Source organism: Spermophilus citellus, assembly GCF_964194105.1.
Source record: "Spermophilus citellus genome assembly, chromosome: 18".
Classification (NCBI taxonomy): Eukaryota; Metazoa; Chordata; class Mammalia; order Rodentia; family Sciuridae; genus Spermophilus; species Spermophilus citellus.
Genome location: NC_138200.1, coordinates 3,210,948 through 3,225,450, shown reverse-complemented (window position 1 = coordinate 3,225,450; position 14,503 = coordinate 3,210,948). Strand labels below are relative to the sequence as shown.

The window sequence follows — 14,503 nt, the reverse complement described above, 5'->3', positions numbered from 1 at the left end:
GCTCGTCAGGTGACCTCGGCGCCTTCTCAGGAGGGCCTGTGTGGCCTGGCTGACCTCACGCCCCCCTGAGGCTGGGCAGCCGTGGCCCCTGCCCTTGGTTCTTCTTAGGACAGTCTCGGGGACACTATGAAGGTGGTGCTAGGAGGGAAGATCAGGGCATGAAGTGCCCACATGAACAACCAGAGAGATCCCAAATGAAAACCTAATGATTCATCAAATACCCCTCGAAGCTCAGGGACAGACTACTTCCAACGTCAGTATGAGACAGGAAACAATAAGGTTTGACCCAAAATGAAGGAAATAGACAATTAAACAAATTCAAAGCATCAATGCAACAAAGAGTCAGTTCTTCCTAAAGGTCAGCAAGACTGAGAAACCCCTAGCCAGACTGACCAAAAGAAGGACAAGGCAGACCAAAGGACACTGAAGGAAAAGGAGGTGTCACCACAGACATAGCTGGAATCCAGGGGTCACTGGAGATGACTGAGACCTTGTATTCTAATAAGTTGGAAAAGACAGAAGGTCATACGTATTTCTAAACACATTTGACCTATCAAAATGGATCCCAATGATACGGAAATCTTAAAAAACAAATATATGGTGAAGCAATTTAGCAAAAACCTTCCAACAAAGAAAAGGCCAGGAACAAATAGATTATCACCTGATTTTCCACCAGACCTTTAAAGAGAAATCAATGCAAAATTCCTCAAATTTTCTGTGAAACAGAGAGAAAGAGAGCACTCCCAAACTCATTCAGGAGCCAGTATCACCCTGATAACAAAACCAGATAAAGACACATGAAGAAAACAAAATTACAGACCAATATCCCTGATGACCATAGATGACAAACCTCATAATAAAATAATAGCAACCCACCTTCAAAACACTTTAGGAAGACTGCATACCATGATCAAGTTAGAGTCGCCCCAGGGATGCAAGGTTGGTTCAACATACACAAATCAGAAAATGAAATTCATAACACAAATAAAACCAAGGGAAAAATCACACAATTCTCCAGATAGAGCAGAAAATGCCCTGGACGAAATTCAGCCACATGTTCATGTTAGAAACAGTGAAGGGGGCTGGGCGTGGGGCTCAGTGGTAGAGCACTTGCCTAGCAGGCACGAGGCCCCGGGTTCAGTCTCCAGCACTGCAAATAACAAGCAAAAAGACACGGATGAAGCTGGGGACAGAAGGAACTTGCCTTAGCATCATGAAATCTGTATGTGACAAACCCAAAGTCCACATCATGCTGAGCAGAGGGAAACTGAAAGCATTTCCTCTGAGATCAGAAAGAAAGGATCCCCATTCTCACCACACCTGTGCAATACAGTTCTTGAAACTGTAGCCAGAGAAATCAGGCAAGAAAAGGAAATTAAAGGGATACAAATAGAAGAAGAAGGAGTCCAAATATCTTTGTTTACTTTTGACATAATCTTACACCTAAAGGAACCAAAACACTGCCCCAGAAGACTTCTAGATCCGATACAGAGAATGTGACAAAATCTTTGCCAGCTTCTCTTTCAATAGGAAATAAATAAAAACAATATTAAATAACCGAAAAAATATAACACCCGAAAAAGTAATAACTTACTCATGTAAGTTATTATAACTTACTCAATGTCCCAGCAGCCGAGGCCTCCCTCTGTCACTGTGGGAAGAGGAAGGGAGGCAGCGACCTCTTCCTCTTTCTGTGGGGCATTATGTAGACACCCCAGAGGGGCCCAGCCAGCACATCCTGTCCCCTGTGTCCTCTGTGGGGCCCAGCTCCCGACAGGGAGGCTGCAGGAGCCTGAGCCATGGCCCCCTGCTCCATTGCCCTCCTGGCCCTTGGTGAGTCCTGGAAGGTGGGGACTAGATGGGGGGAGGTGACAGGGCAGGAACAGGTCCCTTCCCTGCACAGGCCTGAGCCCAGCCAACCCAGCAGACTCTGTGTCCTCCCCCGGGGCTGCCCCTCACCTCTGCCCAGGCTCAGTGTGACCAGGAGCACTGGGTCCTAGAGGCAGACACCTGTGTTGGGGACAGGCCCAGCCTTGGGAAGGACTGGGCAGCAGAGAGCCTCTTGGAAGGGGACCTGGAGGTCTCGCAGTCACCCCAGAGCAGGAAGAAGGGAACCCTGACCCTGGGAGCAGGTGGCCTGGGAAGCAGGGAGGCTGAGTGCCCAGGCTCCACCAGGCCCTGCTGGCCCAGCTCTGGGGGAACCGGGGCGCTCTTCTCACTGGGCTTCTCTTCCAGGGCTCTGCCTGGGCCAGGCGATCCACGCACAGGAGGGTGAGTGCAGGACCCAGGGCCTCCTCCCAGGGCAGCTGTGGACAGGGGCATGTGGATCCAGGAGCCTGGGACCTTAACAGTGTCCCACGCGTGGGCAACCCCAGGGTGGTCCTCATCAGTCCCTGTGTCTCTGCCTGTCTCCTGTGGTTTCCTGGGCTGAGCACCGTGCTCTCCCCTGACATGGTGGCTGTGTGTCTGGGGACGCAGCAGGATGCTCTGACGCCCCATCTGGGAGTGGGTAGGTGGGGTCAGCAGGCCTGGCCTCTCCCACTTACCCGTGTTGGTGGAGAGCGTCCGTTCCTGCCCCTCAGCAGTTGTGCAGCCCACACTGTTACCAGCCACAGTCCCCACGCAGGCCAGTGGCTGCCCTCCAAGAGGCCCCTGGACTCCCTCCACCTCTGGCTGCAGTGTCCTGAGTGACAGGCACCTGGGCTTCTCCCACCCTGGGCCCTGTGGGTGGGGCAGGGGCCCTAAACCTGTCCTAGGTCTCAGCCAGGTGCCCCATGTCCCACGGAGCACAGTGTCACCTCCTCTGTGCCCTAATGTGCCCAGGGACACTTGTGCAGGGTCACAGCTACGGACCTGGACAGGGTCTCCACCTGCCCATCCCCCCTCCCCAGGAGGCTGTGTCTGTGCCTCTCCTGCTCCTGCAGCACACAGAGGGGCTCTGAGTGGACAGACAAGGGACAAGGACTGAGGGAGATGAGGGGAGGAGATGGCCTGGGTGGGCCCAAGGGTGGGACATTCCAGTGGGCAGAGGGGTCTGAGCAGGAGGCCAGCTGTGCAGCAGGTGACCAGCCAGCAAGTGCTAACAGGCTGAGAAGGAGGGGACAGTGTAGAGGACACCCCGAGGCAGAGGCTCAGCAGAGGCCCCTGGACCTGGCCCAGGGCAGGGAGGGGTGGGCACAGACACAGCAGGGCCAGGATGTCCAGGCTCCCTGGGGACCCCAAGCCAGGCAGGATGTACCTGGGGTCAGGTCCTCCTCACCAGGTGGGAGAGCAGCTGCCACAGCAGGGAGGATGGGCACAGGAGGGGACACTGGGAGGGGACAGAGGAAGGGGACACAGGAAGGACACAGGGAGTGGACAGAGGGAGGGGACAGAGGGAGGGGACCCAGGGAGGAGGACAGAGGGAGGGGACACAGGGAGGGGGAAACAGGGAGGACACAGGGAGGGGACAGAGGGAGGGGACAGAGGAAGGGGACACAGGGAGGACACAGGGAGGGGACACAGAAAGGGGACAGAGGGAGGGGACACAGGGAGGACAGAGGGAGGGGACACAGGGAGGGGACAGAGGGAGGGGACCCAGGGAGGACAGAGGGAGGGGACATTACGTAGGGAAATAGGGAGGGGACACAGGGAGGGGACACAGGGAGGGAGACCCAGGAGATGAGCCCAGGGAGAGGATGCAGGGAGGAGGATAACTGTGAAGCCACAGAGTGACCGCAGCTGCACAGATCTGTAAACTGCCCAAGAACCCTGGGCTGTGCACCTGAATTCAGTCTGTGGCTCAGCCACTCCTCCCAGTGGACACTGAGCCACTGTCTGCTTTGTCCCAGGGGCCCTGCCCAGACCCTCCATCTCTGCTGAGCCAGGCTCTGTGATCCCCCGGGGGAGGCCCGTGACCATCGTGTGCCAGGCCCCTGCTGGGTTTGAGGACTTTCGCCTGGAGAAGGAGGGAAGATCCCAGATCTGGAATAAGAAGAACAGTTCACCTTCTGAGCGAGAGGCCAGGTTCCTGTTCCCCTCCATGAGTGAGGACACTGCTGGGCGTTATCACTGCCTCTACCTAAAGTCCACGTGGTCTGAGCTCAGTGACGACTTGAGGCTGGTTCTGAGCGGGGAGGACGTCACCCAGGCCCCCACCCCAGTCCCAGCTCAGCCATCAGGTTGGTCCCCAGGTCCTGGACCCTGTCCCAGCTGCCATCCTGTCCACAGTCTACGGCCCCACCTGCCCCCAGGCCCCTCCCTCTGCACAGTGTCCCTCAGCCCTCATTCCCTGAGGTCCCTGGAGCCCTGGTCTCATGGCCACTTTGTGTGACCTGGGCACAGGTCCAGCATGGGGTGGGCATGGAGCCGGCCCTGCTGCTGGGTGGGGAGGGGTCCCCAGAGATGGCTGGGGGCAGACCCCTTCCAGAACAGTGTCTCTTCACTCAGATGGAGGGTTCACTGTCCTCCCCACGGGGCCAGAGCCTGGGTGGCTGAGGGTGACATCTGGTGTAGTCCCCTCCCACTGGGCAGGTCACCTGGCCCAGGGTTGGCCCTGACCTGGGCTGGAAGGGGCACTGGGGAAGCTTTGGGATGTGGTGGTCCATGTCCTGTGTGTGCTCAGTCTGGTTAGTGTCCAGGAGGATCAGCCCATCCCAGAGAGGGACAGGGGCCACTGTCCATTTATAGCCAAGTCTTCTCTCCCTTCTCTGTGAATTCTGCTGTAGCCCAGACATCCTGGGGGCCAGATGCACAGTGTCCAGGGGTGGGCCAGATGCACAGTGTCCAGGGGTGGGCCAGATGCACAGTGTCCAGGGGTGGGGCCCCAGTCAGTTCTGGGGGCACTCACTAGTTTATCCTGAGGCTCTGACAGGTCCCTAGTATCCTGGGTACTTACTGGTGGCACAGTGGCCCCTAGGTGAGGTCAGTGCCCAGACCTCCTGACCCTGTGTCCTGGTGAGGCTACCCACCCTGTCTGCCCATGACCAGGACGAGCTGGTGAGTGCTGGTGGGTGCACAGCAGGATCAGCTCAGGTGCCACCTGGGTCCCCAGGTCTCCTTGCCCACCCTGGGGTTCTGCAAAGGTCACCATAATCCAGGGTACAGGAGAGGGCCCAGGCAGGAGTTAGAGGACACTGTGGGGGGTGAGGGATGGCCCACAGGAGCCCAGAGACCTCAGGTGTGTGACTCCACCTGTGCCCCAGGCAGGCACACAGGGACTGGTGTAAAGCAGGTCAGCTCTGTAGAGACCACCGTGATCTCCACAGGTGAGCAGGCACCTGGTGGGAAGGGGCCACGACACACCCTGCACCTCTCAGGATGTGGCCCCAGGCAGGGACGTGGCTCCTGGCAGGTGACAAGGTGTGGAGTGGTCACGCAGACGCCCACCCCATCCTGTCCCCAGACCATCATGGTCACCTCTGCCTCCCTGTCCATGTGACGGGGTGGAGTGTCCCCCGCTGTCTGTCCTGTTGGTCCAGCTGTCTGGGTGGATCAGTCCCACCTGCCCCCTCTGCTGTTTGCCTGAACCTTCCAGGAGGAGGGGACCCTGTGTGGACCCTCGGTCACCCCCTCCCTGTCCCCATGCTGTGGGGACCCTGGTCCTGTCAGGGCTTCCCCCGTGTCTGTGAGGTGACGTGTCACGGTCCTGTGCACTGAGACTCCATTGGGACCTGCAGACCCAGAGCTCTGTCAATCACCAGCTCAGGAGGTCAGCTCCAGGGTGCACTGGGCTGGGGATGCACCTGGGGACCCCAGCCCCATGCACTCTGGGTCCTGCTCACTGTAGCTCAGCACTGTGTCCCCAGGTGACCCTGGGTGTTGGGGGAGGAGGGTCACCCAGTGAAGGGCCAGCAGAGTCCCTCCATCCTGCCCTAGGGACGCACACACAGGGGTCAACCACCCTGACCCCTTTCCCAAGGCCTCAGATGCTGGGGTTTGGGCTGAGAGGAGGGATGGGGACACTCAAAGGTCCAGCAGACGTCGAGCTGGATGAACTGGCAGAGCAGAGACAGCCCTGGTCCAGCCCAGGGTCACACTCTGCCCTCCCATGGCTGGTTCTCACAGTGGGCTGTGGGCACCACCAGGCCCTGAGCTCCCCTCTCATCCTCATGTGGCAGAGGCTGCTCGTCCCCCGTTTTCTCCAGGTGGCCTTGGCCTTGGACTTGGAGCTGAGTTTGATCAAAGGCAGCTGTGTGTGCTCCAGTCCCCTGTCCCCAGGGCCCTCCTGTTCACTGGGAGACCTGGGAGGGACACAGGGCGCAGGGGAGGTGGGGCAGGGTGATCCCAATGACAGGACAGTCAGGAGAAGGGCTCAGGAGGCCACGGTCAGCCTAGGGGAGAGGCTGCCCAGCCCTTCACCAGCCTCTGACTCCTAGGAGTCCCTCGTGACATCAGCCCCCACCCACAGGAGTGAGCTGCCCCACAGTAGGTCACCTGGGACTCTGCATGGGGTAGTGCCCACGAGGACAGGTTCTGGCCTGGAAAGTGGGGAGTGGCTCCTATTTCAGGGCCCCGGGTTGGGTCTTGTCCACCTGCCAATGACCTGTCCTGACAGTCTGCCGTGTCCTTCTGCTTCCAGCCTCCACCCCCCAGAACTACAGGGCACTGAACTGTGTCCGCCTGGGCCTGGCTGGGCTGGTCTTGGTGGCCCTGGGGGTAATTCTGGGAGAAGCTTGGCACAGCTGGCTCAGTTCATAGAAGAGAGCCTCCTCCAGACAGCCTGACCCCAGGGCCCAGGGGAGATGCCCACAGGACTCAGCCCATGTGGGCCCCAGGGACCCAGAGGCCACCAATGACTGTGCACTCTGGACCTGGACACTCTCCTGCGTCTGTACACGTCCTCGACCTGCACCAGGGAGCCGCGTGGACACATCCCAGCCTCCCTTGGTGTCAGCTCCCGTGTCCCAGGATGGCCTCCACGCTGGACACCCAGCACCTGGGCCCTGGCTCCACACCTTCCTGGTCTTCCGTCCCTCTTGGTGCATGATCCTGTACCACTTCCCTGTTCATGTCCCTCCCCTCCACTGTCCTCCTCCTCCTCCTTTATTGCTCTACCAGCTCCCATGACAAGCGAGGGCCATTTCCTCAATGTCTCCGTCCTGCCTTGGTGAGGTCAGCAGTTGGGGCTTCCCTCTCTCACCTGAGCAATGACCTCCAGGTTGGGATGTCTCAGCTCCCCACAGGACATTTGCAGCTGCCTGCTGGGAATCAGGAACTTGTCCCCAGCCCTGCCTTTCCCAGAAAGTCTACCTGACCCCAGCCTTAGCCACACAGGCCCCAAAACATACATCCGCTTTGATGAATTGACCCTTGTCCCCCAGACTTTGTCTCCCCTGACCGTTTTGGACTGAAAGTGTTTTCTGCCTGACATGGCGTTGGTATTTCTTCTCACTTTAGGTTTCTATTTGCATGGAATCCCTCTGTCCCATCACTCTCTGCCCATGTGGGTCCTGAGAGCTACAGGGAGTCTCTGATTGGCTGTGTGTAGTTGTACCTTATGTTTCAAAGTCTCAGTATTACTGGGTGTTTTGATCAGAGAATTTAATTCATTTACATTCAATGTAATTGTTATAAGAAAGAACTTACTATACCTATTTTGTTAATTCTTTTCTGATGTTCTTGTTCTTTCTTAGTACCACTCTTCCTCTTGTTACAAGAGGAAATTATCATGGTGATTGTGTTTTTATAAAAATACACTCATGTTTCAAGCCTTAATCTTGAGTTAAAATGGCATGTCCAAAACCATGATGGCATCAGACTTTCTGAACTAGTCTGCATTTTTGCCTTTGCAGAGAGTTTGTACCTTCATCCTTTCAGTTAATGTGCAACGTTTTACTTGGAGACCTCCACCTAACATTTTTTGAAAGGCAAATAGAGTGGTGATTACTTCCTACAACTGTATTTTTCTGGAGATTCCCTCTCCCCTTCACTCCTGAAGGAAAGTCTCAATGGTGACGGCGGTCTTGTTGGCTTTTTTTCTCTCCAGCACTTTGAAGAAATCATCCCAATCTTTCCTCCCTGCAAGATTGCTGCTGAGAAACCTCTTGGCTGTCTTTCTGGGGTTCCTATGTATGGGGTGAATCGCTTCTCACTTGCTGCTTGTGGAGTTGTCTCTGACTTTGAGAGTTTGATCATGCAGCCTCTTGGTGAATATCTCTGGGTGTTTCTTCCATGTCGGGTTTTTCCCTCTTTGCACATCTGGATGTTCATTTCTCTCTCTGGGTTTGGGGATTTGTCTTCCTTATGTATTTAAATAGCTCTCTGCTCTTCTCTCTTTCTCGGCTCCTGCTAAGACTCATAGTAATTGTACCATGTCCACTTGATGGTGTCCCATAGATTTCCCTCATTCCTTTGTGTCTTTTTTCCTTTCTACCCCTGGGTCACTTCCAACGTCTTGGCTTCGCGGTCACTGGCTCTGTCTCCTACTCTGTGAAGTCTGCTGGTGAAGCTCTCTCTAGAATTTCCACTTCAGTCCCTGTGTTCTTTATCTCCAGACTGTCTCTTTGCTTCCTCTTCATGGCTTTCATTTCTTTGTTGGACTTTCTGATTTTCTGTGTGTACATTATTTTCCTGATTTTGACTGGCTTTCCTCCTGTGGCCCACTGGGCTCCTTGAGGATAATTGTTTTGTTTTCCCCCAGGCAGTTTGCAGGTCTCCATTTCCTCAGGGTCAGTTCCTGGTCCATTACTCAGTTCCATGGGGATGCCATGTGTCTCTGACTCTTCATGATTCTTAGGTCCTTCACTGGTGTCTGCACATTTGAAGAAGTAGGCACACATTCCAGTCCTTAGATATAGGTTTTGTCAAGAAAACCCATTTACCAGCAAACCCACCTAGAGACTCCAGGTGGGTCTGATGGTGGGGACTTCATGTGGGTTTGCTGTTGGAGTCTCTGTGCAAACTTACCTGTCCCGGGGTCTGTAGGTGGGGGTCCTAGCGTCTGGGCCGTGGACCAGCCTATTGCCACAGGATGGGCATATTGACTGATGTGTAAGTAAGTCCTTGTATCTGGGACTGTGGCTCCTCTGAGGCCTGGATGCACAGGGGCCACCCTGGATCTCAGTGGGCCATGAGCCAAGTCTGCAGCACTGAGGGAGGCCTGCTGCATGAGTCCCTGGGGTGGACATGGAGTCTCACTCTGCAGGGCCAGTCCTGAGCCTGTGTCTCTGAGGGATGGCCAGTGAAGGGTCCAGTGGAGGTCATCTGGAGCAGGCCTGGGTCCCAGGCATTTTTTAAAGGAAAGCTTCCTAAGGCCATAGACCTCAAGTGACAAGAGACAGGGACCCTGAGCAAGAGGAATCAGAGAAGTTGCCCTAGAATGGCCCAAGCCCACTGCCCTGAGAGAATGTCTAGGTTTCATCGCAGGGATGGGGACTGAGACGTATTTTCTGAGCTGCTGAGTGGAGCAGAACATCACGGGAGACCCAGGCAGCTGGAGTTCCCAGGAGAGAGTGCAGGGGAGGGGAGAGCTGCTCAGAGAGAACTGAGACCGTGGAGGATCCCTGAAGGAACCTCAGAGTTCTGATCCGCACATGCGCTTCAGGAAGTTCCCCTCAGGAGGAAAGTACCACTGAACAGGAGCAGAAAAAGGTGTTATTGGTGCTGTGCAGGGCCAGGGCCAGGGCCAGGTTTTCTTCCCAGCCAGACAGGAACCCCCCCTGGACGGTGGAAGGAACGTTAGTATAGGAGTGCAGAGGGGCCTGCTGTAGAGGGGAGGACTGGGCACCTCTAGGTGGAGGCAGCTCTAGTTTGGCTTATGGCAATAATACCTAGAGGATCAGACTGCTTCCCAGGCTCTTGTCCTAGTTCTAGAACAGAGCTTCAGAGCACCGACAGGAACACGTCCAGCCCCTACAGAGTAAGGGAACACTGTCTGGCCTCCCATCAGTCATGACCAGACGGGCAGCAGGGAGGAACCACAGCACCCGTCCACAGAAACTGACCTGGGGTTGGTCTCATGAGACCTGGCCTTTGCTGAGGTCCTGGGGTTGCTGGCTCTCTGTGTGGTACCAGCTGAAGTACCAGGATGTTGGTTTGGTAAAGGAAGACAGTAAAAACCTTGTTACAGGGGCTGAGGGGGTGGCTCAGTGGGAGAGCACATGCCTTGCACGTGTGAGGCCCTGGGGTCAATCCCAGCCCCAAACCAAACCCCAACTATTTATTATAACTGTACTCAGTATTTTCAAAATTTAACAAATAAGTAGGAGTTGTTGGAAACGGGGTGTGTGTGTGTGTGTGTGTGTGAGTGACTAAATGGAACTTCTACCTATAATAGCTGCCATAGAATAAAAATATAATCCAGATGTTAGTTGATCACTGCAGTAGAAGAGAACAGTGAACTAGAACTTTAAGTCACAGCAATAGAGACATCAAAAAGTGAAAGACAGACACAGTTTAAATTTTTTTAATTAGAAAGAATGTATCACTGGGGTAGAGAGAGAAGATGGGAGGGGAGGGGAGGGGGGATAGTAGGGGATAGGAAAGGTAGCAGAATACAACAGTCACTAATATGGCATTATGTAAAATTGTGGATGTGTAACTGACGTGATTCTGCAATCTGCATTTGGGGTAAAATTGGGAGTTCATAACCCATGTCAATCTAATGTATGAAATATAATATGTCAAGAGCTTTGTAATGTTGTGAACAACCAATAAAAAAAAAAAAAAAAAAAAAAAAAAAGAAAGAATGTATCACTGTAGTTACCCGCATGAGGGACATACTGAGAGAGTGAGGTGGAACCTTAGTGCAGCTGCCTCTCCCTGCTGGCTAGAGAAGTGCAGCAGGGTGGGCTTACATTGTATTATTTTTGGCCTTTGGTATGTCTTTGGAGAAGTTTTGGTTTAGTTCCTTGTGCAGCAGAGGAAACGCAGTGGTTGAAAAATTGTGGCGGCCACCTGTGGGCAATGCTGACACTTGAACCCTAAAGGGGCGCTCAGGACAGTGCATCCCTAGATCATGACACTGACCTCCAGGAGCTCAGCCAGGGGCCTGCAGGACACACAGCAAAGGCCCTGCTGTGCCAGGGGAGGGAGGAAGCCTGGTGCCCCCTGCTGGGGCTGCCCTGGCCACAGCTCTGTGTCAGGAGAGGGGAACTAAGCAGCCCTTGGGGCCAGCTCTTCCCTCCTGGGCTGTGGCTCCTGCAGCCCCACAGGAAGGGGACAGCCCACCTCCCAGCATGGTGTTGTTTTCCTAGGAATGTGGCCATCTCAGGATGCAGTGTCTCTGCAGGCCCTTCAGACAGAGTGGGGTCTCCTCTGTCCACCCCCACGGTCTGTCTGATCTGTCCTCATCCCTCCAGGGGACACAGCACCAAATACACCTGCTGCCCTCCTGAGCCAGACCCTTCCAGGTGAGAGTGACCCAGGGCTGGGCCTCCCCTCTCAGGGCCTCCCTGGGGCTCCATCTCCCCTGCAGGCTGTCCAGGGCACAGGGTGGTGAGCCCCTTGCCAGGGCAGTCATCCCCCAGCCCTGGAGATGCTTCTGGGGAGACGCAGGCTCCCTCTTCAGGGGAGGGCAGAGCAGCAGAGCCTGAGCACCTGGCTGTGCAGCTCACCTGGCGCTTCCTGCTGGGGATGAGCACAGAGACGCAGGGAAATAACAAGAGCCGGGCATGGTGGCCCAGGGCTGTAATTCTTGTAGCTCAGGAGGTTGAGGCAGGAGGATGGCAAGATCAAGGCCAGCCTCAGCAACTTAGTGGCCTAAGCAACTTAGTGAGATCCTGTCTCAAAATAAAATATATAAAGACTGGGGATGTGGCTCCCTGATAAAGCCCCCCTGGGTTCAATCCCTGGTACAAATATATAAATAAATAACAAGTCTCTTTAAAGACTCTGGAGTGTGGTTTGTTTTCTGCTGAACTTTGGCCTCATCCACTTCCCTTTTTCCCTCCAGCACCCCCCACCCCTGTTCTCTGCACTGCATGTCCCCTTGGGCCCCATTGCTACCTCCACCCTTTGCATGTCACATCTGGGGAACAACAGTGAGTGTGAGCTCCGGCTTTGCAGAAGCTGATCTGTAGAACTTCCTGGTTACCCTGCAATCCCAGCATCTCTGGAGACGGAGGCAGCAGGATGACAAGTTTGAGGCCACCTCAGCAATTTAGTGAGGTCCTGAGAAACTGAGCAAGAGGCTCAGCCTGGGGGAGAGCTTAGTGGGAGAGGACACCTTAGGTTCAATACCTGGCAGCAGGGGAAACCCCCTGGTGGTCCTCATCGCCTGCCCATGTACCTGTGACAGGGACACCCTCGTCTGGCCCTCCGTTTCCTCGTCCTGAGGAGGTTCTCACAAACCCTCTCCACAGAGGATCTGGGTCAGCGGTGCAGGGAGCATGGAGGGGCTCCGTCCTGGTTAATCTGCAAACCTCCTTAGGAGATGGGGTGGCGAGGCTGGGACCTGAGAGAATCCTGGCTTTGTCCCCAGGGTCCAGGTGGACGATTGCTGTGTCCACTGAAGACCCAATGCTGGGCGCTCTGCCCTTGTCCCAGCTCTGCAGGAGAGGGAGCTGCACAACCCGCCTGCTGGGGCTTTAGCAGAGCCTGGCTGACCTGGACGGGATGGGCCAGCTCCTGCCCCCTGCAGCCCTCGGGTCTCCCCTATGTGGGACAGAAACCCTGAGAAGCACTGTGAAGCTCCCTGTCCAGGCACATGCTCACGGAGAGACAGAGCTGACCGTGCACTGCTGGACACGTGCCCAGCTGCACCCCTTAGGTTTCCTGAAAAGCCCATGTATAGGAACTGCCACCCCAGGGGGTGATGCCCAGGGACTGGGCCAGAGGAGATGACTCCAGGTGCACCCTGGGGGCTGCAGAAGGAACCCAGGGCCACCAGCTTGTCTTCTGCAACAGTAGGACAGGAGGAGCCCAAGGCCTGCAGGAGGCGGGCAGGGCCAGGGCCACAGCAGGGACCTGGGCTTCCTCAGAAGTATGCACATGTCCAGTGTTAGTGACAGCCCCTGCTGCAGAGCCTGCAGGCCACAATCCCCTGGCGTCTTAACCCTCTGCAACAAAGAGGGTGAAACCCTGGCCAGGGGCAATGGGGGCGGAAGGGTGGTCAGGACCCTGAGGGCTGCAGCACCTCTCCCACCTCTCAAGGGTCTGTTAGGGCTGACCCTATCCAGCACAGGTGAGCGGTCAGGAAGTGGACCCCAGGTGTCCCCAGGGGGAGAACACAGCTGGAAATACAGGGCCACCCTGGGAGCCCACAGGCAGGGAGGTGGGAGTGGAGAGAACAGGAATCTAAAACAGTCACAGAGATGCCCGGGGCTCTGCTGACAGTGAGCAGCTCTCGAGAACAGACGGGCGTCCCAGGAGGAGACTTAGAGGGCCACCAGAGGCCGGAAGGGCTGGCAGGACACGGGGAGGGCCTCAGGGGCGCTCGGATTGGCACCAGGAAGGCAGCTCTCAGCTGGAGGTTGCAGCAGCGGAAACCTCAAGACTGGAAAAGAACCAGGACTGCAAGGTCAGAGCCTCCAGGACCAAGGGACACAGGGGTCACCTCTGCACCTTGAGCACCAGGAGGAGAAAGGGGGACACAGAGACCCAGTGGGAGGACAATGACAGGGAGTCCCCAGTTACCATCAGACACAGACCCCAGACCCAGGAACTCAGAGACGCCGCCCAAGACCAGGCAGCAGAGCCACTGATCACCTGAGCTCAGGTGCAGGAATCCAGGGTGACGATGGCCACCAGCCCGCCTGCAGAGGGACGGACACAGGTCTGCAGGACCACGCAGAGACTGGGTGGGCAGGACCAGGGCCGGGACAGAGCAGGGAGGAGAGCAAAGAGCACCCGCCCCACGCTCTGCCCTGGGAGTTCCCCTCAAGGTGGAGGGAGAGAGCAGCTGCTCATGGCCACGCTGAGGGGCTCTGCCTGCAGCCCACCTGCCTTGAAATGCTAAGCCAAGGTCCTGGGCCAGGAAAGTGCACGCCATCAACCACATGCACTACCAGTGAAGGGAAGGCCTGGTGGGTGCCTTACCTTCATTGATAGTCTCTGAACTATCAGTGGACTCTGAAGTCCCTTCATTGAAACAGCTCTGTTTCTGTCACAATGGGCAGCGCATGACCTAGTGATTCCATGAAGAGAGAAACCCTGCAGGACCCAGGGAGCCATGTCAGGAGGTGACTCTATGTGACATTGCAGGTTGATACTTCTCTACACTCCAGCAGTGAGCAGAGGAATTTGGATTTGCACCAGGACCTGGTGACGTGGTGGTACTTCGGCCTGTGGAGGGTGGGAGGAAGGGACATGGACAGTAAGAGCAAACACACCGCAGGACTCTCAGGGTTTTAATGAGACTTTTTCAACAGTCATGTCCACAGGACCAGCACCTGTTACACAGTCCCTCAGACACCAGCCTGTGGCTTGCATGTCCCGTGTTTCAGGGGTATCTTCACAGCTCCCAGTGGGGACTGGCGCGTGGAAGGATGCAGAGAGCGGTGGGCCAGCCCTGGGTGTGCACAGCATGGTGGGGAAGGCTCTGCAGCCAGCACCCAGCTGGTCCTGCACCCAGTCACCTCTGCTG

At 56.0% G+C, this 14,503-nt stretch overlaps 1 protein-coding gene across 1 annotated transcript; it reads left to right on the top strand.

The window, feature by feature from the left end:
• Nucleotides 1-1,714: 1,714 nt before the first annotated feature.
• On the top strand, nt 1,715-7,212 carry LOC308637600 (leukocyte-associated immunoglobulin-like receptor 2). Its single transcript, XM_081274140.1, has 4 exons — nt 1,715-1,833; nt 2,236-2,271; nt 3,831-4,160; nt 6,560-7,212. The coding sequence occupies exons 1-4, from the start codon at nt 1,800-1,802 to the stop codon at nt 6,676-6,678; spliced, it is 519 nt and encodes a 172-aa protein (XP_081130266.1). The 5' UTR covers nt 1,715-1,799; the 3' UTR covers nt 6,679-7,212.
• The last annotated feature ends 7,291 nt before the right edge of the window (nt 7,213-14,503 follow it).